This window comes from Podarcis muralis, chromosome 1 (genome assembly GCF_964188315.1).
Source record: "Podarcis muralis chromosome 1, rPodMur119.hap1.1, whole genome shotgun sequence".
In the NCBI taxonomy this organism is placed as follows: domain Eukaryota; kingdom Metazoa; phylum Chordata; class Lepidosauria; order Squamata; family Lacertidae; genus Podarcis; species Podarcis muralis.
The window spans coordinates 9,347,760-9,368,196 of record NC_135655.1 but is presented as its reverse complement, the minus strand read 5'-3'; the positions used below and the strand labels follow the sequence as shown (position 1 = coordinate 9,368,196).

At 46.7% G+C, this 20,437-nt stretch overlaps 1 protein-coding gene across 2 annotated transcripts in view; it reads right to left on the bottom strand.

Annotated features, from left to right (window-relative positions):
• The window catches only part of MNAT1 (MNAT1 component of CDK activating kinase), a 139,497-nt gene that overhangs the window by 38,277 nt on the left and 80,783 nt on the right, over nt 1–20,437 (bottom strand). Inside the window, exon 7 of one of the 2 annotated variants that reach the window (XM_028739599.2) lies at nt 6,871–6,992. The exons of the other annotated variant lie outside the window; for it this stretch is intronic. Within the exon in view, the coding sequence (XP_028595432.2) occupies nt 6,871–6,992 (122 nt within the window). The remainder of the gene's footprint in view (nt 1–6,870; nt 6,993–20,437) is intronic. 2 annotated transcript variants of the gene reach the window in all.

Below are 20,437 nucleotides of genomic sequence, written 5' to 3'. Positions count from 1 at the left end.
GGTGCCTGGTGTGCTCTGGTCCATGGGGTCACGAAGAGTCGGACACGACTAAACGACTAAACAACAACAACGTGGGGAAGGGACAAGAGAAAAGAGAACCATGTACACTGCTTTGAGCTCTTGGGGAAAAGAGCAGGATATAAATAGAATGAATGAAGCTCTGGAGCAAGAACAGCCAATATGACGCTTTCCGGGTGTTCAAAATTAGATGGGCACTAGGCACATTTTGCACTTGGCTATCGGCCACTTAGGGATGCGGGTGGCGCTGTGGGTAAAAGCCTCAGTGCCTAGGGCTTGCCGATTGAAAGGTCGGTGGTTCAAATCCCCGCAGCGGGGTGAGCTCCTGTTGTTCGGTCCCAGCGCCTGCCAACCTAGCAGTTCAAAAGCACCCCCGGGTGCAAGTAGATAAATAGGGACCGCTTACTAGCGGGAAGGTAAACGGCGTTTCCGTGTGCGGCTCTGGCTCGCCAGATGCAGCTTGTCACGCTGGCCACGTGACCCGGAAGTGTCTCCGGACAGCGCTGGCCCCCGGCCTATAGAGTGAGATGAGCGCACAACCCTAGAGTCTGTCAAGACTGGCCCGTACGGGCAGGGGTACCTTTACCTTTACCTTTTATCGGCCACTTGCGACCAAGTGCAGGTGCCAGGGTGCCAGGAGGGCGCTTGACATCTCTACCACCTGGAGGTGCATGCCTAGGGATCCATGGATCTTAACCGTTTTCACACACTGATACCACTTCCTGTAGAATTCTGCCTGTTATATTTTATTTGCACAATCAGAATGCATTTCAGGAACCAAAATGCTTTTTCTGTGCAGCCTGAGCAGGAGCAGTGAACAACATTATAGTGAATTGTTGTCGCTTGTCTTCACTTACCCCTACCCCACTGCCCTTCTCACAATCGTGAAGACTATCCCTACATTATGAATGGTCGTCTGTGTCACCATTCAGAAAAAGAGGTCAGAATAGGCCAATCAATATATATGGACTGTCCCTGGATCAAGTGACTTTTCTTCTTTAAGTTCTCAAAGCTCTTCACCTTCTTCTCGCCTTTCTTTGGGGATCACGCGTAGCTGAGTAAGATGGTCTTCCATGAACAAGGTCTTAACAGTGAGTCCTTAAGTGACTGTGGAGGCCAATTCTGGATCCACACATCCTTCCACTGTGGGGACATAGGTTTCCGGGCAGGAGTTGATCATGGTGTGGATTCGCCACGCATGTCTTCCTCTTAGCGCATTTCTCCCTTTCGTCCTGAGTTCAAGCGTCTTCAAAGCCCATGACACCTTTGGTAAAGGCTGTTCTCCAATTGGAGCACTCACAGGCCAGTTGTCTGTGTTTATACTACTTTTTAAAAATTTGCCTTGAGAGAGCCTTTAAACCTCTTTTGTTGACCACCAGCATTGTTTTCCATTTTTAAGTTCGGAGTAGAGTAGTTTCTTTGGAAGACGATCATCAGGCATCCGCACAACATGACCAGTCCAACAAAGTTGATGTTGAAGAATCATTGCTTCAACACTGGTGATCTTTGCTTCTTCCAGTACACTGGCATTAGTTCGCCTGTCTTCCCAAGTGATGTGTACAAATTTTGGAGACACCGTTGATGGAATCTTTCAAGGAGTTGGAGATGGTGTTTATAAATGGTCCATGTTTCACAAGAGTACAGTAAGGTTGGTAGTACTACAACTTTGTAAACAAGGATTTTGTTTTCCCTGTTCTCAAACACCCTGCACTTCAATCGGGAGAAGCTAGCTCAAGGTCATCATCTGAACTAGCCAGATGTTTAATGAAAATCAATCACCGACGGTCCATCATTTAAAACACAAGACTTCAGAGCTGTCTTGCCCCAAAATGGCAACCAGGCATTCCATTTTAGCGACTGGAACCTTGGATTGAAGAGCCGCTTGGCACCCAGTTTATATAGCTGAGTTTCTAACATTGCGTCTTCCAGATGGCACTGGATGCCAACTCCAACTAACCCCGCCAACAGGGCCAATCATCAGAAATGATGAGAGCTGCAGTCCAGCGACATGTGGGGTGTCTCACGTTGGCTCCCCATCTCCTCACCTAGGGTCTTGAGGTCCTGATGCAGATATCCACAACAGCTAGCAAAATGGGCAGGGTGTGCCTTTTGGCTCATAGTCTCTTACCCAAGTTAGTTACCGTAAGACGAACTCCATAAGACGCACTTTTTTCCTCCTATAAAGTAAGGGGAAATGTGAGTGCGTCTTATGGAGTGAATGGCGCTGCGCAGAGAGGTAGAGCTGCGCAGCGCCCCTTCAGCGAGGCGCCTGTCCTGCGAAGCCGGAGGAGGAACAGAAGGGACTCCTTCTGTTCCTTCTCCAGCTTCGCTTGAAGGGGCGCTGCACAGTTCTCCCTCTCTGCGCAGCGCTCCTTCAGCGACGTGCCTGTCCTGGCTTCTGCCCTTAGCCCCGCGCAGCCTCTTCCAGGCAGGGGGAGCCTTCATCCCGCTGCCCTGAAGAGGCTTGGAGTGGTCATCCCAGAAGCCAGAACAGCCACACAGTATCCCAGAAGCCAGATCCCTCTTGCTATTCTGGCTTCTGGGATTCCAAATATTTTTTTTCTTGTTTTCCTCCCCTCCAAAACTAGGTGCGTCTTATCGTCCAGTGCGTCCTATAGAGCAAAAAATACGGGATTTGTTGCATGTACTGCTTTTAGGCAAGAGCAAGGACATTTAACAAACAGCGAATGTCACATGATGACTTCAGGCCGTGTGCCAACAAGCATGACACAGGGAGGCTGTTTTATGTTTGGCTGCTGAAAGCCGGTTCTCAAAACTCTAGTGGAAAACACGAAATGCCAAGAGCTGAGAGATTCCTGATGCGGAATGAGAGGCCCATTCCTTACCACCAAACTCGTCATTCGAAATCCCAGGGCTTTGGAGGCCCAAGCAGCTGTTCTGCTAACAGGTGGCGTTTGCAAGCTGAGGCTGCGCCAGGGTTGAGAAAGCTAATTAACATTTGCCTCTAATAACCTGATACACCAGATAGTGAGATGTGAAACCCAAAATGTAAAGGGCTCCTCAAATAAAACAGTTGGGGCAGACCCTCAAGAAACCAAAGCAAACCCTACACAATGACATCATAGGTTAATTCCTTCACCAGTTTAGTGATTATTTACAATACTTATTACTGCTTATCTGTTACCTTTATATCCTTCCTTTCCTACCCAAAGCAAAAGAGTGAGGAACGGATCTCCTGAACTGCTTTGTTGCATATGAAAGGATCCACATTTAGTCTCAGCTCATCACCTTGAAGGACAAAGGCTACTGGGACCAGCGGATAATAAATAATAATAATAATAATAATAATAATAATAATAATAATAATAATTTATTATTTGTACCCTGCCCATCTGGCTGGGTTTCCCCAGCCACTCTGGGTGGCTTCCACAGAGACCAAAAATACACTAAAATGTCACATATTAAAAACTTCCCTGAACAGGGCTGCCCTAAGATGTCTTCTGAATGTCAGGTAGTTGTTTATCGCTTTGACATCTGATGGGAGGGTGTTCCACAGGGCGGGCGCCACTACCAAGAAGGCCCTCTGCCTGGTTCCCTGTAGCTTTGCTCAGATGAGGCCAGGCCCTAGATTAAGATAGCTATTACACCCACCCCACCCCCAGCTTCTGCTATAAACTGGCCATGAAACTGTTGTCCACAGACTCTGAAGCCCTTGAAGAACAGCACTGTCAGTGAGACATTGCTTGTGTCAGGGCTGGCACACGTTTGAGAACGGCCCTCTGCCACCTCCTCTCCAAGCACCAGGGCCAAAAGGAAGCCTGCTCTCCCACCCGCCGCAACCAATACTTATAATGCGGGGGCCCAAATGTATCCTGGGGCAAAATGAGAATGACGGAAAGCAGCATCGCCCTCAACCCACCCAATTTCCTGTAAGGTGATGGCAGTGCGTTTTTGAACCTGGTTGCTGAATATGATGAACCACGGATACATTCTGTGTTTAGGATAGCATTTTATTCCCTTGCTAATTATGCTGATTCTATACTTGACCTTCCTTTGCGATGCCTTATTCTGAAATCTTTTGGAGAATCTTTTAGTTTCCTGTTAAAGTCATCCAAGTTGGCAGCCGTCACTTCTCTCTCGCAAGAGCGAGTTGCAAAGTTTTACTGTGCCGTGGGAAGAACCTCCTTTTGTCTGTTCTGAACCTTCCAACATTCAGCGTCATTTATTTGTCTTGTTTTGTTTTTTGAATTTATATACCACCCTATGGGATGCGGGTGGCGCTGTGGGTTAAACCACAGAGCCTAGGACTTGCCAATCAGAAGGTCGTGGTTCAAATCCCCGCGACGGGGTGAGCTCCCGTTGCTCGGTCCCTGCTCCTGCCCACCTAGCAGTTCAAAAGCATGTCAAAGTGCAAGTAGATAAATAGGTACCGCTCTGGCGGGAAGGTAAACCGTGTTTCCGTGCGCTGCTCTGGTTCGCCAGAAGCGGCTTAGTCAAGCTGGCCACATGACCCAGAAGCTGTACGCCGGCTCCCTCGGCCAATAAAGCGAGGTGAGCGCCACAACCCCAGAGTCGGTCAGGACTGGACCTAATGTTCAGGGGTCCCCTTTACCTTTACCACCCTATACCCAGAGGTCTCAGGGTGGTTCACAGAAAAGATTACAATATATAAAATCAAAATAAGAACAATGACTCAATAACAACAACACACACACCCTCCCAAAAAGAGCCACATTTTAAAAGGGTATAGGATGTGGGATGCCAATCTGGTCAACCAAAGGCCTGATTGTTATTGTTATTATTTTATTATTATTAAAACCCCACCCATCTGGCTAGGTTTTGCCAGCCACTCTGGGCAGCTTCCAACAAAATATTTAAAATACAATAAATCACCAAACATTAAAAGGAACGTTTTTGCCTGGCGCCTAAAGGTGTATAATGAAGGCACCAGGCGAACTTCCCTGGGGAGAGTATTCCACAGACAGGGAGCCACAGCAGAGAAGACCCTGTTCTCACGTTGCCACCCTCTAGATCTCTCGTGGAGGCGGCACACGAAGGAGGGCCTCAGAAGATGATCTCAGGGTCTGGGTAGGTTCATATGGAAAGAGGTGGTCCTTGAGGTATTGCGGTCCTTTATAGGTCAAAACCAGCACTTGGAATTGGGCCCAGAAACTAATTGGTAGTGCAGTCGGACCAGGATCGGTGTAATATGCTCAAACCTTCTTGCTCCAGTGAGTAACCTGGTCGCTGAATTCTGCACCAGCTGAAGTTTCCGAACCGTACAACACATTGCAGTAACCTAACCCTGAGGTTACCACAGCACAGACAACAGTAGGTAGGCTATCCCTGTCCAGATAGAGGTGTAGCTGGACCACCAGCCAAAGCTGATGGAAGGCATTCTGGGCCACTGAGGCCGCCTGAGCCTCGAGCGACAGCAAAGGATCCAGGCGTACCTCCAAGCTGCGAGCCTGCCCTTTCAGAGGAAGTATAACCGCATCAAGAACAGGCGATCTCTCACCCATCTGGTCTAGGGAACCACCCACTAACAGTGCCTCAGTCATATCTGAGATTGAGCTTCAGTTTGTTGGCTCTCATGCAGTCCATTACTGAGGCAAGACACTAACCTTTGAAGGTGACCTGGAAACTGCAACTAATCCAGAATGCGGCAGCTAGACTGGTGACTGGGAGTGGCCGCCGGGACCACATAACACCGGTCTTGAAAGATCTACATTGGCTCCCAGTATGTTTCCGAGCACAATTCAAAGTGTTGGTGCTGATCTTTAAAGCCCTAAACGGCCTCGGTCCAGTTTACCTGATGGAGCGTCTCCACCCCCATCGTTCTTCCCGGACACTGAGGTCCAGCGCCGAGGGCCTTCTGGCGGTTCCCTCGCTGCGAGAAGCCAAATTACAGGGAACCAGGCAGAGGGCCTTCTCGGTCGTGGCACCCGCCCTGTGGAACACCCTTCCACCAGATGTCAAAGAGAACAACAACTACCAGGCTTTTAGAAGACATCTGAAGGGAGCCCTGTTTAGGGAAGCTTTTAATGTTTAACAGACCACTGTATTTTAATATTTTGTTGGAAGCTGCCCAGAGTGGCTTGGGAAACCCTGCCAGATGGGCGGGGTATAAATAATAAATTATTGTTATTAGTAGTAGTAGTAGTAGTAGTCCAGCACTTCCACTGCCTCACCTGCAGATGTAAAGGATAAATAGAGCTGAGTGTGCCCTGGCTGCTGGTATTAGGAGAGAGGGACAAAAATCTGCAAAAGGGCCTTTCGTTTTTGAAGCCATGGGAAAGACCTTTCATGCAGTTGGAACTATCTCACAAATTGCACGGGGAGGCGAGCCAGTACTCCCAATCCAGGCTCAAATGGAGCTTGGACAATGGATGCTCTCCTGATGGATAGAACACACCACTGAGCTTTGGACCAGAGCGCCAGATCTAACCCCTCTCATGGCAAAGGGCCAGCCCTGTTATTTTTCCTGGCCTCCTACGGCTGGACAAATCAAGGCACACCCCCCCCCCAATTTTTGGAGGGGTTTTGCTCTTTAATGCTGTGCAACTGAAAATGAACAGCTACTTCTCCTTAGCTGCCAACGGCAACCTTGAAAACATGAACGCGATCCAGCCGAATTCTCAGCTGATCTATAAAAGACCAGAAAAGCAGAAAGAGAGCAAGAGAGAAACAAAACCAAAAAAAAAAATTTTATTCGGCCACCCAAACAAAACATTGATTTGGGCAGGAAGTCTAGTATTTCATTAAGGTCTGTTTTGCTTTCACTCCCCCCCACCTCCCTTTATTTGGGGGATAAGGTGGCAAGTTTCCTGCCTGAACACCATTTCACTGACAGTGACGTTGGTTAAAATAAATAAATAAGGAAAAACTTACCCAAATTTCCCCAACACTTCAATATCTGGAACTGGCGGCCCGTAGGTCTCCACATGCAATGGCTGATATTCATAGAGTACTTCCTCGATCTTTGGAACAGGTCCCAACGAAATATGCTGACCCTGTTGAGAAGTTACAGCAGGATGTAGAAGACTGTTACATTTTAGGGCTTTGGTACAACGAAGGTAATGTTGACCCTTAGAACAACGCTGGACTGAAAACATCACATCCAGCACATGCTAGCTATTATATGATCCATTTCCTGCTTCTAACTTGGCATTCTTCCCTAGGATTTCAACAGTATGGGAATAATGGTTTGGTAAGGATAATTCTTCTGGAAGGGGAGGGGCGGAAAAATAAGATTTACTAATGTCAGATTTACTGTAACTGAGTGCAGCTGCTTCCCAATGTCAATGGTGAACTAATTAGGTAAAAACTTATCATTAGCAATATCAAGCAAACATTGTGCAGCAAGCCTGTTGCAGTTTGTAATCAATTATTTCCTGAGAGCCCTAATTAAGAAGGGGAAGCTATTTTTAATTAATCTCTGCAGGGCTTTTTAAGCTACCATGCTTAATGGTTTTCAGGATGGGCTTTTACAATGGAGTAACAATTAATTCGTTCGGCAAATTCCCATTTGTTTCATAACTGAAAAGGAGAAACACAGAGACATAATAGGTTAACTTCAGATGGCACATTTGCAAGCTAACTGCCTTTGAGAAACAATAAGGACTCATTTAAAATTCCCATATCGTCTGTACCATAAACTATGGTTAATCTTAACCATGGTTAGTTGAAACATGCCTGCTTCATAAACTATGGTTTGAAGTTGGCTTGTTTAAACGAACTGTAGTCAAGATTAACCACAGGTTGTCTTGGTTCAAATAACACGGCAAGCTGCAGGAAATTTAGGACACTAGGAATAGCTTCCAATCTTTGCATCACAGCTATGCTAGAACAGGAGGGAGAGGAGAGCATGCAAGCCCAGGATTCACTGCAGCTCATTCCTGAAACGTGGCTAACCTATGTTTTTAGCATCATGTCCAGAGAATTCACACCTCACTTGGCATTTGCCGGCCACGCAATCTTGTCCAATATATCACAATGGCTTCTAGTACTGGGTCAGCTTTTAAGATGCAGTTGAAATGCTACCTCCTTGCCTTTGGTGGTTCCCACATCTCCTTAAGGAGACCCACCTCATACTTTGAGAGGCACTGGATCTGTAACATCAGGGGCTATGGAGTTGACGGGGACCAGAGGAAGGTGAAGGCTGGTGATGGAATGGTACTACTGCATACGAGTTCACTGTCATTCGAATTTCTCGCCACCAGAGACCAGCTCCTTTGGCAGAAGGGCAGATTATATTGCTCTGATTCCTCCTGCTCGCTGAAAGAACTCTAGAATTTACAACAGGGATTGCCCATTCAGACAGTGGCACGTGTCCCCTCCGTAAAGGCTGGCTGGCTGGGCAGCGGGGAGAGGGAACCCACCAGTAATCAACAATGCTAAATGCTAGTATACTCTAAGGGGCTCATTGACAGCAGCCACGAAATTAAAAGATGCCTGCTTCTTGGGAGAAAAGCAATGACAAACCTAGACAGCATCTAAAAAAGCAGACACATCACCTTGCCAAAAAAGGTCCGTATAGTTAAAGCCATGGTTTTCCCAGTAGTGATGTATAGAAGTGAGAGCTGGACCATAAAGAAGACTGATCGCCAAAGAACTGATGCTTTTGAATTATGGTGCTGGAGGAGACTCTTGAGAGTCCCATGGACTGCAAGAAGATCAAACCTATCCATTCTGAAGGAAATCAGCCCTGAGTGCTCACTGGAAGGACAGATCCTGAAGCTGAGACTCCAATACTTTGGCCACCTCATGAGAAGAGAAGTGTGATGGCCTGGGAATCCGATTCAGAGGCTGAACCGGAGGAATCCCAGCCTGCACAGGAGTCCCCGCCTCCAGGGCCGGCTGAGCTGGGGCAGGGCCTTGATTCTGAAGCGCCTGCACCTGTGCCGGATCCTCAGGAGCAGGCACCAGGTGAATCCACTCTGGCTCCGGAGGTGGTTGAGGACTCAGTGCCTACAGGTGAGTCTCCCCCTGGGTCCAGTAACCCTTCAGCCTCTCCTGAACTGCAGAGGCTCAGGGCAGAGAGGCGAAGGGAACTGGTTTCTCCCAGGAGGAGTGCTCGCCTTAAGGCCAGGAGAGGCGGGTCTCCTGTGGGCCGGGACCGCCCCTGGCCTCAGAGAAGATAAAGGCCAGTCAGCCCAGTCCCAGGTTGCGGGAGCAATGTCATTGAAGAGCTGTTTCGGCCAGCATCCAGTCCTGTTCCCCCAGAGTTCCTGTCCTTGCCCGGCTTCTCGCTGTGGACCCCGCTTCACCCGTGGAGGACTGTCTGCCAACCCTCAACTCAGGTCCTGGACCTCGCCCCACGGTAACCTCCCCCCTGGACCAGCACAAGAAGACTCCCTGGAAAAGACCCTGATGTTGGGAAAGATGGAGGGCGCAAGGATAAGGGGACGACAGAGGACGAGATGGTTGGACAGTGTTCTCAAAGCTACGAACATGAGTTTGACCAAACTGTGGGAGGCAGTGGAAGACAGGAGTGCCTGGCGTGCTCTGGTCCAGGGGGTCACGAAGAGTCGGACATGACTAAATGACTAAACAACAACAGTATACTCTAAGTATGTTGGCTTTCCCTGAACTTGAAGGTTGGTGGGTCTTCATGAAAGCACAGTTTCAATATTGCATCCCTGACTCTGTGAGTTGACAGGAAGCTAGGACAGAGGCAGGAGAAAGGAGAAAGGAGGAATTTAACTTTAGCACGGGCAGGTTTGGCCTGTCCATCAAGACAGCAGGATGTCTCTGCAGGCCTCAAATCTGCCTTTGCTTTGCTTTAGCCTATCAGGCCTAGCATTTGATTCTGTGGTCACAGGTAAAGCATGTCTCATTCCCTCTGGATGCTATAATGTTTGTACAGGAGAAACTGACAGACTCCAAATGGCACATGGAAAAAATTCCAAGAACAAAGACAACAGGGATAAGGGGTTGTTGTTGGGGATTGGGGGGGTGTTTCATGTCTTATCATGGTCTGCTTCGTTTACTGTACACTGTCCATTCTTTGCAACTCTGGGAACTGCGAAACCATCGAAAGGTTTATTACGAGACTGCTTGCATAGGACTTACATTTTCCACACGGCGTGTAAACGAAGATTCAAACTTAACTCGGGAGGATAATGGCAGCAAGGATATGATCTGGCCTGACACTTGGGAGGACAAGGTGCGGAATGGTGGCGCAACTGGTCAGCGCGTCTGGCTGTTAACCAAAGGCTTGGCGATTTGAGCCCAACCTGAGACGGCTGTGGGAAGGATACCTGCTTTTCATGGGGTTAGACTACATGGCCCTTGGGTATCTTCCAACTCTACAGTTCTATGAATCTTAGATAGCACATGTATACCAGCCCCGAATCAGTTTACCTCCCAGAGGCTTTGCAAGTCTCACTGGTAGTTCTAAAGCAGCAACTGTGGGGGCTTTGAGGCAGCTGAGATGGAGTCAAGGTAACAGAAAACACACCAGCCAACAGTTACGCTTTAAAAATGTACACTTAGGGACCTCCTGGGTGATCCGAATTTTCAGCATTCATCTTGATTTGCAAAGTTTACATGCCCATTAAGTCTTTTACCAAGACACCTTTCTGACTTGTTTACATAGCAGTTACAGGACAGTGGGCATTCATTCTGCATCCATCCCAGTTTGCTTACGGGGTGTTTACACATCTTCCCATTAGTCATTTGGGTGCGGGTGGTGCTGTGGGTTAAACCACAGAGCCTAGGACTTGCCGATCAGAAGGTCAGCGGTTTGAATCTCCGCGAAGGGGTGAGCTCCCGTTGCTCGGTCCCTGCTCCTGGCAACCTAGCAGTTTGAAAGCACGTCAAAGTGCAAGTAGATAAATAGGTACCGCTCCGGCGAGAAGGTAAACGGCGTTTCCATGTGTGGATACCACACATGGAGCCAGTGTGGTGTAGTGGTTAAGAGCGGTAATCTCGTAATCTGGGGAACTGGGTTCGTGTCTCCGCTCCTCCACATGCAGCTGCTGGGTGGCCTTGGGCCAGTCACACTTCTCTGAAGTCTCTCAGCCCCACTCACCTCACAGAGTGTTTGTTGTGGGGGAGGGAGGGAAAGGAGAATGGGAGCCGCTTTGAGACTCCCGAAGGGGAGTGAAAGGCGGGATATCAAATCCAAACTCTTCTTCTTCTTCTTCTTCTTCTTCTTCTTCTTCTTCTTCTTCTTCTTCTTCTTCTTCTTCTTCCGTGCGCTGCTCTGGTTCGCCAGAAGCGGCTTAGTCCTGCTGGCCACATGATCCGGAAGCTGTACTCCGGCTCCCTCGGCCAATAAAGCGAGATGAGCGCCGCAACCTCAGAGTCGGTCATGACTGGACCTAATGGTCAGGGGTCCCTTTACCTTTACCTTTACACACCACACTTTTCAACGCATTTCCTAGGGGAGGCGGAAGAATCATCTTCCTACGCAAAACCCCAAACCAAATTTCCATTCTATCCCATCCCTTCCACCCCAAGTCATATCCCAATGCCCTCCCCCAAACCCCACATTCTGCTCAAGCTGCTTACAATAACACCCAGGAAGAGGAGAGTAAAACCGATAGATGAGGAAGACCCCGTTCAGTATTATTTTAACCTCTAACCCTCCCCATCTTCTGCAGCCTGTGAAAACAAACAAGTGTCAAGCCGAAACGTGCAATGCCATCCCTGCCCTTTTAATTCCCAGGCAAAGAGGGATTCTGGTCTCGCAGCGTAACTCAGGCTCCTGCCCCTCGCAATTCATTCGAGTTTGTTGCTGTTGTTCTGCCTTTTAAGTACAAGCGACCGCCAGATGGAAAAAGCATTGGCTACTTCACAATTTCACAGATCTGACGCCTGCTGTATTTTTCTTCCGTTGTTACCCTGGCAATGGTAATTACCCACAGACAGACAGACAGACAGACAGACAGACGCACAAACAAACATACACATGGGACCTCTCCAAAACACAAAGACAGCATAAAAATCAGAGGAGAGAGAATAGATGAAACACTTTTTTCCCCCAGAAAAGAGTCACAGGAATTTCATGAATGGAGGGAACCTCAAATCGCCAAGTTTCCTGATGCATATTTTATAGTTTGTTTTAATGAAGGTCAGGAGTTGAGGGATTTTGTAATATAAGTTATAGATGAAAACCCTCCTCCCTCTTGTTTTAATTCTATCTATCCATCTAGCTAGCTAGCTAGCTATTTAGTATATTCATCTGAAGATCACAGGGAGGTTCACAGCATAAAAATGCAAAATAAAATACATTTTAAGCTGTATTTTAAGCCGTATTTTAATTAATTGCTTTTTTCTTTTTTCTTTTTTTCTATTACATTTTATTGTTATTTATATTCGGTGTTAGCCGCCCTGAGCCCGGCCCTGGCCGGGGAGGGTGGGGTATAAATAAAAAATTATTATTATTATTAATCATAATAATAATAGAAACAAGAACAAAACAAATCAAGACTGCCCCCACATAACAGATATATACAGCTAAAATACTGCATTCATTTGTCACAAAATAGTTTTAATAGCATCTGCTAATGGACTAGCTGTGAGAGTAGGAACGTAAGAAGCTGTCAGGCCATTGGTTCATCGAACTCAAAGTAGCCTACTCTGACTGGCAGCAGCCGTCCAGGGTTCGAGAAAAGAGACTCACTCAGCCCTCCATGGGAAATGAACTTCTGCAAGCAAGGAAGATGCTCTACCACAGAGCTATGTCCCTTCCCCCAAATGAAATGCAGGCATGCAGAGCAAATGCAGCCCCCTGAGGCCTCTGTATCTGGACCTCAGAATTTCCTGGGGGCTCTGACTCCTCCCCAGGGCACACCCCGCAGCAGTCCAGCCCCATGCCCGCTCCAAGTGTTTTTGCGTTGCTGGAATGTGCCCTTTGCACCGTGAGATTGCCCCTTGTTTGCCTGGGCAGACCTCTGGCACTTCTGTAGCTGGAATGCAGCCTTCTGTACAAAGGTCAAATTCTCACCCCTTGCCCCACCCACTTTTTGCCTCTGGCCCCACTCCCCAGTGGCACATGGGCCCTGCAAGGGCATGCGGACATCAAGATGGAAAAAATATCCCCCCACCACTCGGCATTAATATCTAAATCCAAATGCTCTAGGCAGGTGGTTCATCTCCTTTATAGCTGCTGGGCTCACACAATGGGTGTAAAAACCCATTGCATGTAACAGGATGAAGAGATGATCTGGAGAACAACTCTGAGCTAGAAATATGGATTGTTGTTTTATTTGTACCCCACCCAACTGCCTGGTTGCCCCAACCACTCTGGGTGGCTTCCAATAAAGATACAGTGGTACCTCGGGTTAAGAACTTAATTCGTTCCGGAGGTCCGTTCTTAACCTGAAACTGTTCTTAACCTGAAGCACCACTTTAGCTAATGGGGCCTCCCGCTGCCGCCGCGCCATTTCTGTTCTCATCCTGAAGCAAAGTTCTTAACCCGAGGTACTATTTCTGGGTTAGCGGAGTCTGTAACCTGAAGCGTCTGTAACCCGAGGTACCACTGTAGAAGCATAATAAAACACCAAACATGAAAAACCTCCCAAGACAAGGCTGCATTCAGAGGTCTTCAGAAGGTCGTATAATTGTTTATCTCTTTGACATCTCATGGGAGGGCGTTCCACAGGGCAGGCGCCACTACCGAGAAGGCCCTCTGCCTGGTTCCCTGTAACCTCACTTCTCGCAATGGGGGAACCGCCAGAAGGCCCTTGGAGCTGGATCTCAGTATCAGGGCTGAACGATGGAGGTGGAGACGCTCCTTCAGGTATACTGAACCGAGGCCGTTTAGGGTTTTAAAGGTCAGCACCAACACTTTGAATTGTGCTAAAAATGTACTGGAAGCCAGTGCAGATTCTTTACAACCATTGTCAGTATTTGGAAAGCTATATCCTTCATCTCTACATGGATCAATATTCTTTCTTTCTTAATTAATATTTTTCCACTCACGTGCATGATGCGCTAGAAGGAATGAGCTGTCAGGTCCCTGCCCCAAAGAGACTACAGTCTGGATGCTGACACAAGGCTGGCATTGTAGGAAGGGGAGGGAAATGGAGACAAGGCTAATCCGGCAAGAATATGCCAGTATTTCAGTTGCACGTACTTAGGCTTAGTTACAATAACGTATGTGGTGTTACCAAAGGCTTCGTACTTATTATAAAACTTTATATATGCCAATTTATGGGGTATCAAATACCATCTGGATAATGTTTTAAAGGTGTCAACATACTAAATATTGCTAGAAAATATGCAGAGGGTTGGGAATTTTCACAGGAGGTATATCCCAATGTTGGCTGAGAACAGCAGTCCACAGCATAAACAAAACCAAAAGCGGTGTTGTCAGGGATTGCCAACCCAAAGAGTTAGCAATCGTTCTTCATTCAATAGCAATTAAGTTTCAGGAAGCTCAGAAACTGAATATCATGTACCTCTACACACACACACCCTTAAATCAGTTTGCACGATGGCATTTGGGGAATCCTTCCTATGGATAAATAATAATCTCAGCTAAAGATCACATCTAACCTCAGGCACTCCAATGGCTTTCCGAATAAGAGACCTCCCCTTCCCAGCTAAAGCAGACTTTGTGGGCTGGAGAACAGTTCAGCAGTTTGGGTCCTCTGTTTCTCATTTTTCCAAACTTTCCCCCACATTTCTGCAGGAATGTGCAATTTAAAATTTTGAAAAAATCCTCATGAAAATTATTCAGTGCTATAGCACTAATTTTTCCTAGTAACCTTTTTAATGTACACTTTTAAAGCAATTTTTCCTAATATAGTGCATGCTATTTTCACCCATATATTCGTTCTATGCCAATGTCCCCCAATGTATTCATTTTTTTAAATATCGTTTGGTTGGAGTACCGCATCGTGAAATTTGGATGAGTAGGAATTTCAAAGGATGCGTGTGTTTTGGTCCTCATTTAGTTTTGTAGCATGCAAATTTGACAGATACATCTTTAAATTGGAATTAAATTTAATGTTTCCCCTGTCTTTACTCAGACTTTGTTGGACTCCGACTCCCATCAGTCAACACAGCCAATGGTAGTGGGTGTTAAGGAGATGAGTAATTATATAACATTTAATAAACATTTGAAGGCAGCCCTGTATAGGGAAGCTTTTTAAGATTTAACATTTAATTATATATTTATATATTCTGGAAGAGTGGCTGGAGCAACCCATCCAGATGGGCACGGTACAAATAATAAATTATAATTAGTCCAACAAAATCAGGAGAGCCACACGTCTCCTAAAGTTTTTGATTTTCTCCCCAGTCTTTCCCCACTTTGTTTGGTTGATTTGGGGATATTTTTGGTTCTTGTTGGTGTGAGGCAGGACGTTACTTTCGAAAAGTAAAAACCCTTCCAAAATTCTCTAAAGAACGAAGAGCTGTGTTGCTGCTGTTTTAACCCGAGCCACGCTAGCTTCCTTTCAAAACGATGCCATTTCTGCAGCGTCTCCGAAGAAAGCAAATGTCTGTTTAATAATATATGGCAATATCCGTCTGCTTGGCTGCGGAGCAAGTTTCGGGATTACACGGCATGGAGCTATCGAGCATCTTTCCGCCCATTCACATCAATACATCGAAACTTCCTGGACTGCAGTGCCAGATGTGGACAGGGACAGGAGGGGGGAGAGGGAATTTGTGGATGTTTCTTGGAACCAGCCACTCATTTAGCTTTCAGCAAAAATTCCAGAAGGAGTTCCAGAAGGAGCCATCGAATTCTCCTTTGAATCCCATCTGCCAGGCGCAAAGGTCTAAGACGAGAGGAAACCACACAATTCCTCCCATTACATATCAGACAAGGGCCGTCGCTATTGTCTCTCGGGCGCCTTGTGAAGCCCTTCCTTTTTCCAACAAGGCTTTTAAGTGGAGATTCTTATCCCAGTCTGTCTCTGGTTGGATTTGAAACTGTTTTTGTTATGTGTTTTTCTTATGAGTGTTTTTTATGCCCTATTTACTGTTGAATTGCTTTGGGGTGTTTTGTGGCAAGTAGGGCTGAGCGATATATCAATATATCGTCCAAAACCGGTTTGAAGTTCACATCGTGATAATGGTTTCACAATATCTGAGCTGGCAATGTATCGCAAATCACAATGTGTGTAAGAGCTAGGCGATAACTAGTTTTCAACATCGCAATAACTCGCCAGCTAAACACTGCAATGTTACCAGCAGCTAAACCTCACAATGTCACCAGCTAAACGTTGCAATGTTATCACCAGCTAAACCTCATATTATCACCAATATTGCAATCTACCACAATATCTGAAATACGGATGGAACTATACAGAGGCGAACAGGACAATGTCCTGACAACTGCTACTACTTAGGGGACAGATAAATGACAATATAATCCAATATAAAACAGATAAATGACAATATTATCCATTATCACACACCCAGTTTCATCAGCAGGCAAGCCTCACAGGCAAGTGACAGGTGATGGCAGTTAGTGGCATCCTAAGGATTGGTTGAGAGCTGGGTAAATTGGGGCTTCTTCAAAGCCTCATCTAAGTTCCTAGCTGTTTCCTTAAGCTTTGTGTAATACATTTTTAACCTAGTGGGTTTGTTTTTTTAAAACTGTCTGTCATGAGAAAGAAAAGGATGACTAAGAATCAAAATGACAGGCATTTGCTAGTCAAAAGAGAAGCCATAGAGGGAAGTTCTCTTTTCTTTGACGATGTCCTATGTGGCATTTCCATAAAGGAAAATCTGCACTAAGCTCTTGGCAGACGATGCAAATGTCCTTGCTTTGTTTCAAGGTACCTCTTCTGAGAAATAAACCCAATAAGATCAATCAGTATCCGCCTTTCCATCTGAAGAGACAGGGGGGGGGACACACCCACTTCATAAAATGAAGCCTCTCGCTTTAACAAACCGTATCCTGAATCTGCAGGCAGTTGGTACTGAAGCTTAATTAACTGTGCAAGTTAAACTACAAAACATTCGTTTTTCACCAAAAATCTGAAGCACTCAGATAGACTCTCTGGACCAGTAGCACTCAGCAGGTTTCAAACCTTTAGCATCCTCTTAACCTGGGGCCAAGGACACGGGTGGCGCTGTGGGTTAAACCACAGAGCCCAGGACTTGCCGATCAGAAGGTCGGCGGTTCGAATCCCCGCGACGGGGTGAGCTCCCGTTGCTTGGTCCCAGCTCCTGCCAACCTAGCAGTTCGAAAGAACGTCAAAGTGCAAGTAGATAAATAGGTACCGCTCCGGCGGGAAGGTAAACGGCGTTTTCGTGCGCTGCTCTGGTTCGCCAGAAGCAGCTTAGTCATGCTGGCCACATGACCCGGAAGCTGTATGCCAGCTCCCTCGGCCAATAAAGCAAGATGAGTGCCACAACCCCAGAGTCGGTCACAACTGGACCTAATGGTCGGGGGTCCCTTTACCTTTACCTTAACCTGGGGCCAGAGGGATGACATTCAGGGATTGGGTCGATATTCCACAATGCACTTCTGGCCACACCAGCAAGGAGACCTCTTAACATCAAGAGACCATGATGGGTCACAGTGCCCCTTGACTTCTATGGTGACTTCCACATCAGACTGGTCCTGATTCATCTCTGCATCACACTGCTCTGCTTTCACCTCGAGGGGAGCAGCATGTGACGGACATTAAAACCAGCAGAGCTTGGCACCAATTTAGCCAATGTGATTTCTTTTCGTATCCCATTTGTTGTAGACGCATGTGCACGGTATGTATATTTTCTCTGCTGGCCTTGGAAAATTCTGTTTACGTGGAAAGGCAACAGGCAGAGAACACTTATTTGCATTATTAAAAGCCAAGTAATCCTTCATGACAAGGCTTGTAAAGCACCTCTGTAAATAAATACTTCATCAATTAACACAATGCAAACTGTCTTTTGCACACTCCTTCTCAGACTACTTCCAAAGGTAATCTCCCTCCAAGAGCACCTGGAAAATAAGACTTTTAAGATATAGCACCCTAGGTATAAATTGCTTTCAATCCTACGGGGTTTGTTTGTGTTTGTTTGTTTGTTTGTTTGTTTGTTTGTTTTGCATTTCTGGACCCATTTTTCTTTGACACAGAAATTCACCCATGTATGGTGCTTTGAACAAACAAGTCACTGTTGCGAGCAAAACCCTGTTGTGTTGGGGCTGGTTGTACATACATACATCTCTTATCATGTTCCCTCTTTCTTGCCATTTCTCTAAACTAAAGGTAGAGGGACCCCTGACCATTAGGTCCAGTCGTGGCCGACTCTGGGGTTGCGGCGCTCATCTCGCTTTATGGGCCGAGGGAGCTGGCGTACAGCTTCCGGGTCATCTGGCCAGCAGGACTAAGCCGCTTCTGGAGAACCAGAGCAGCGCATGGAAACACCGTTTATCTTCCCGCCGGAGCGGTACCTATTTATCTACTTGCACTTTCACGTGCTTTCAAACTGCTAGGTTGGCAGGAGCAGGGACCGAGCAACGGGAGCTCACCCCGTCGTGGGGATTCGAACCAACCTTCTGATCGGAAGCCCTAGGCTCTGTGGTTTAACCCACAGCGCCTCCCGTGTCCCACATTTCTCTAAACTAAATAACTGTATAAAAGATAAAGTATCACTACTGGGTTGGAATCAAAACTTAGCCATCTCCAAATGGAGGGGTCCTTCTGTCCACAGAAAGCCTCCCACTGTCAGAGGAAGGGGAAGCGGTTTCCCCCTTTCCAAGTCCCTCTTCTGTGTGTGGTGCACACAGTCAGAGGGAGTCCTCCAATTCCGCAGAGCAGATTTTCAGAGGATTGAAGGAGCTATTGGCAAAAGTTGCCTCCCCTCTCTCACCAGCAGAGTCCCCTGAGCAAAGCTCCACACTTTGGGTATGCTCCTTCCCCAGGGAGTAAAAATTCTAGATCCAAGCCATGATCAGCTATTACTTAATTTAAGCAAAGTTCAGGTTTAAGATCTTCTGAGTTTTACAAGTTGAAGGGTTTTGTGGCTTAATTGGATTATTTTTAACAAAACACACACACAATGCCTCGAAGGGGCTTGCACGCCAATGGCAAGTTATAAATAACATAAATGACTGATCAATCAGTTAGCAAGCAGTTAGGTTACTATCTATGCATGGGATTTCCAAAGGTTTACGAGTAAGCTTAAATTTATACAGCACTACGAGCAGTTGCATTAAATCTTCGCAACCACTGGACTTCGCTTCGCAGCAAGTGATTGATAAATCTCTGCGTATGAAATTTTGCAGCTGAAATACAGGAGAGTTATTCATGGACTTCTAAAAGTTCGCTTAGGGTTTGTTGCAAAGGCTGCCTGTCACTGCTCCATGAACATGTTTAGCTCCCATCGATTCTGCCTCAGGAATTAACACATTTTAACTACACTTATAAAAGGGAAGGGCCATAGCTCAGTGGTACAGCATCTGCAAAGGCACAATTCCTGGTATCTCCAGGAGGGGCTGGGGGAGACTCAGTTTGTAATCCCAGTTTGTAATCCCAGTTTGTATTCCCAGAGAGCTCCTGCCAGCATAGACAATACTGAGCTGGGTGGACCATTGGTATGACTCAGTAAGCGTCCTATATTCTTAAAATAAATATTAACTCAGCCTCTAGCGGGACTTATTCTTCTTCTGGGGATGAGCAGTTTGGGAATGTTGTTTTGTACATTGTTGCTTAGATTTCTGGCTTTTAATTCATCTCTTTGCATATTATCTTGTTATGTCGCTTTGAGACCTCTTTTTTATATATATCAAGTTAAGAAAAGATATAATTAATTTGAAATAAAAATTAAGTGTCTGAAGGAGCAGACCAGGAAGCCAAGATGCCCGCGGGACAGGGGAGGGAGTGCTTGGCAAACGCGACCAAACCCTCCTTTTGGAATACCTGGAAGTTTAGCAAAAGGCTCTGTAGGTAAAGAGACCCCTGACCATTAGGTCCAATTATGACCGACTCTGGGGTTGCGGCGCTCATCTCGCTTTATTGGCCGAGGGAGCCGGAGTACAACTTCCGGGTCATGTGGCCAGCATGACTAAGCCGCTTCTGGCGAACCAGAGCAGCATGACTAAGCCGCTTCTGGCGAACCAGAGCAGCGCACGGAAACACCGTTTACCTTCCCGCCAGAGCAGTACCTATTTATCTACTTGCACTTTGACGTGCTTTCGAACTGCTAGGTTGGCAGGAGCAGGGACCGAGCAACGGGAGCTCACCCCGTCGCGGGGATTCGAACCGCCAACCTTCTGATCGGGAAGTCCTAGGCTCTGTGGTTTAACCCATAGCGCCACCCGCGTCCCTAAAAGGCTCTGTGGCCATCACATTATCTTTTGAACCAGGGAACTGGAGTGGCAGCTTCCACACCCAAACCCAGCCTGCTTTTTCTCTTCCGCAGCAAATCACAAAATCAGGCTAGGAGCCACCTATTTAAATATTTTCCAAACAGCACATGTAAACATTACTGCTTAGTCTGGCAAAGGGCAACAAAGATAAATCAATACGGAGGTTTACAACTTTTTTTTGTAGGATTT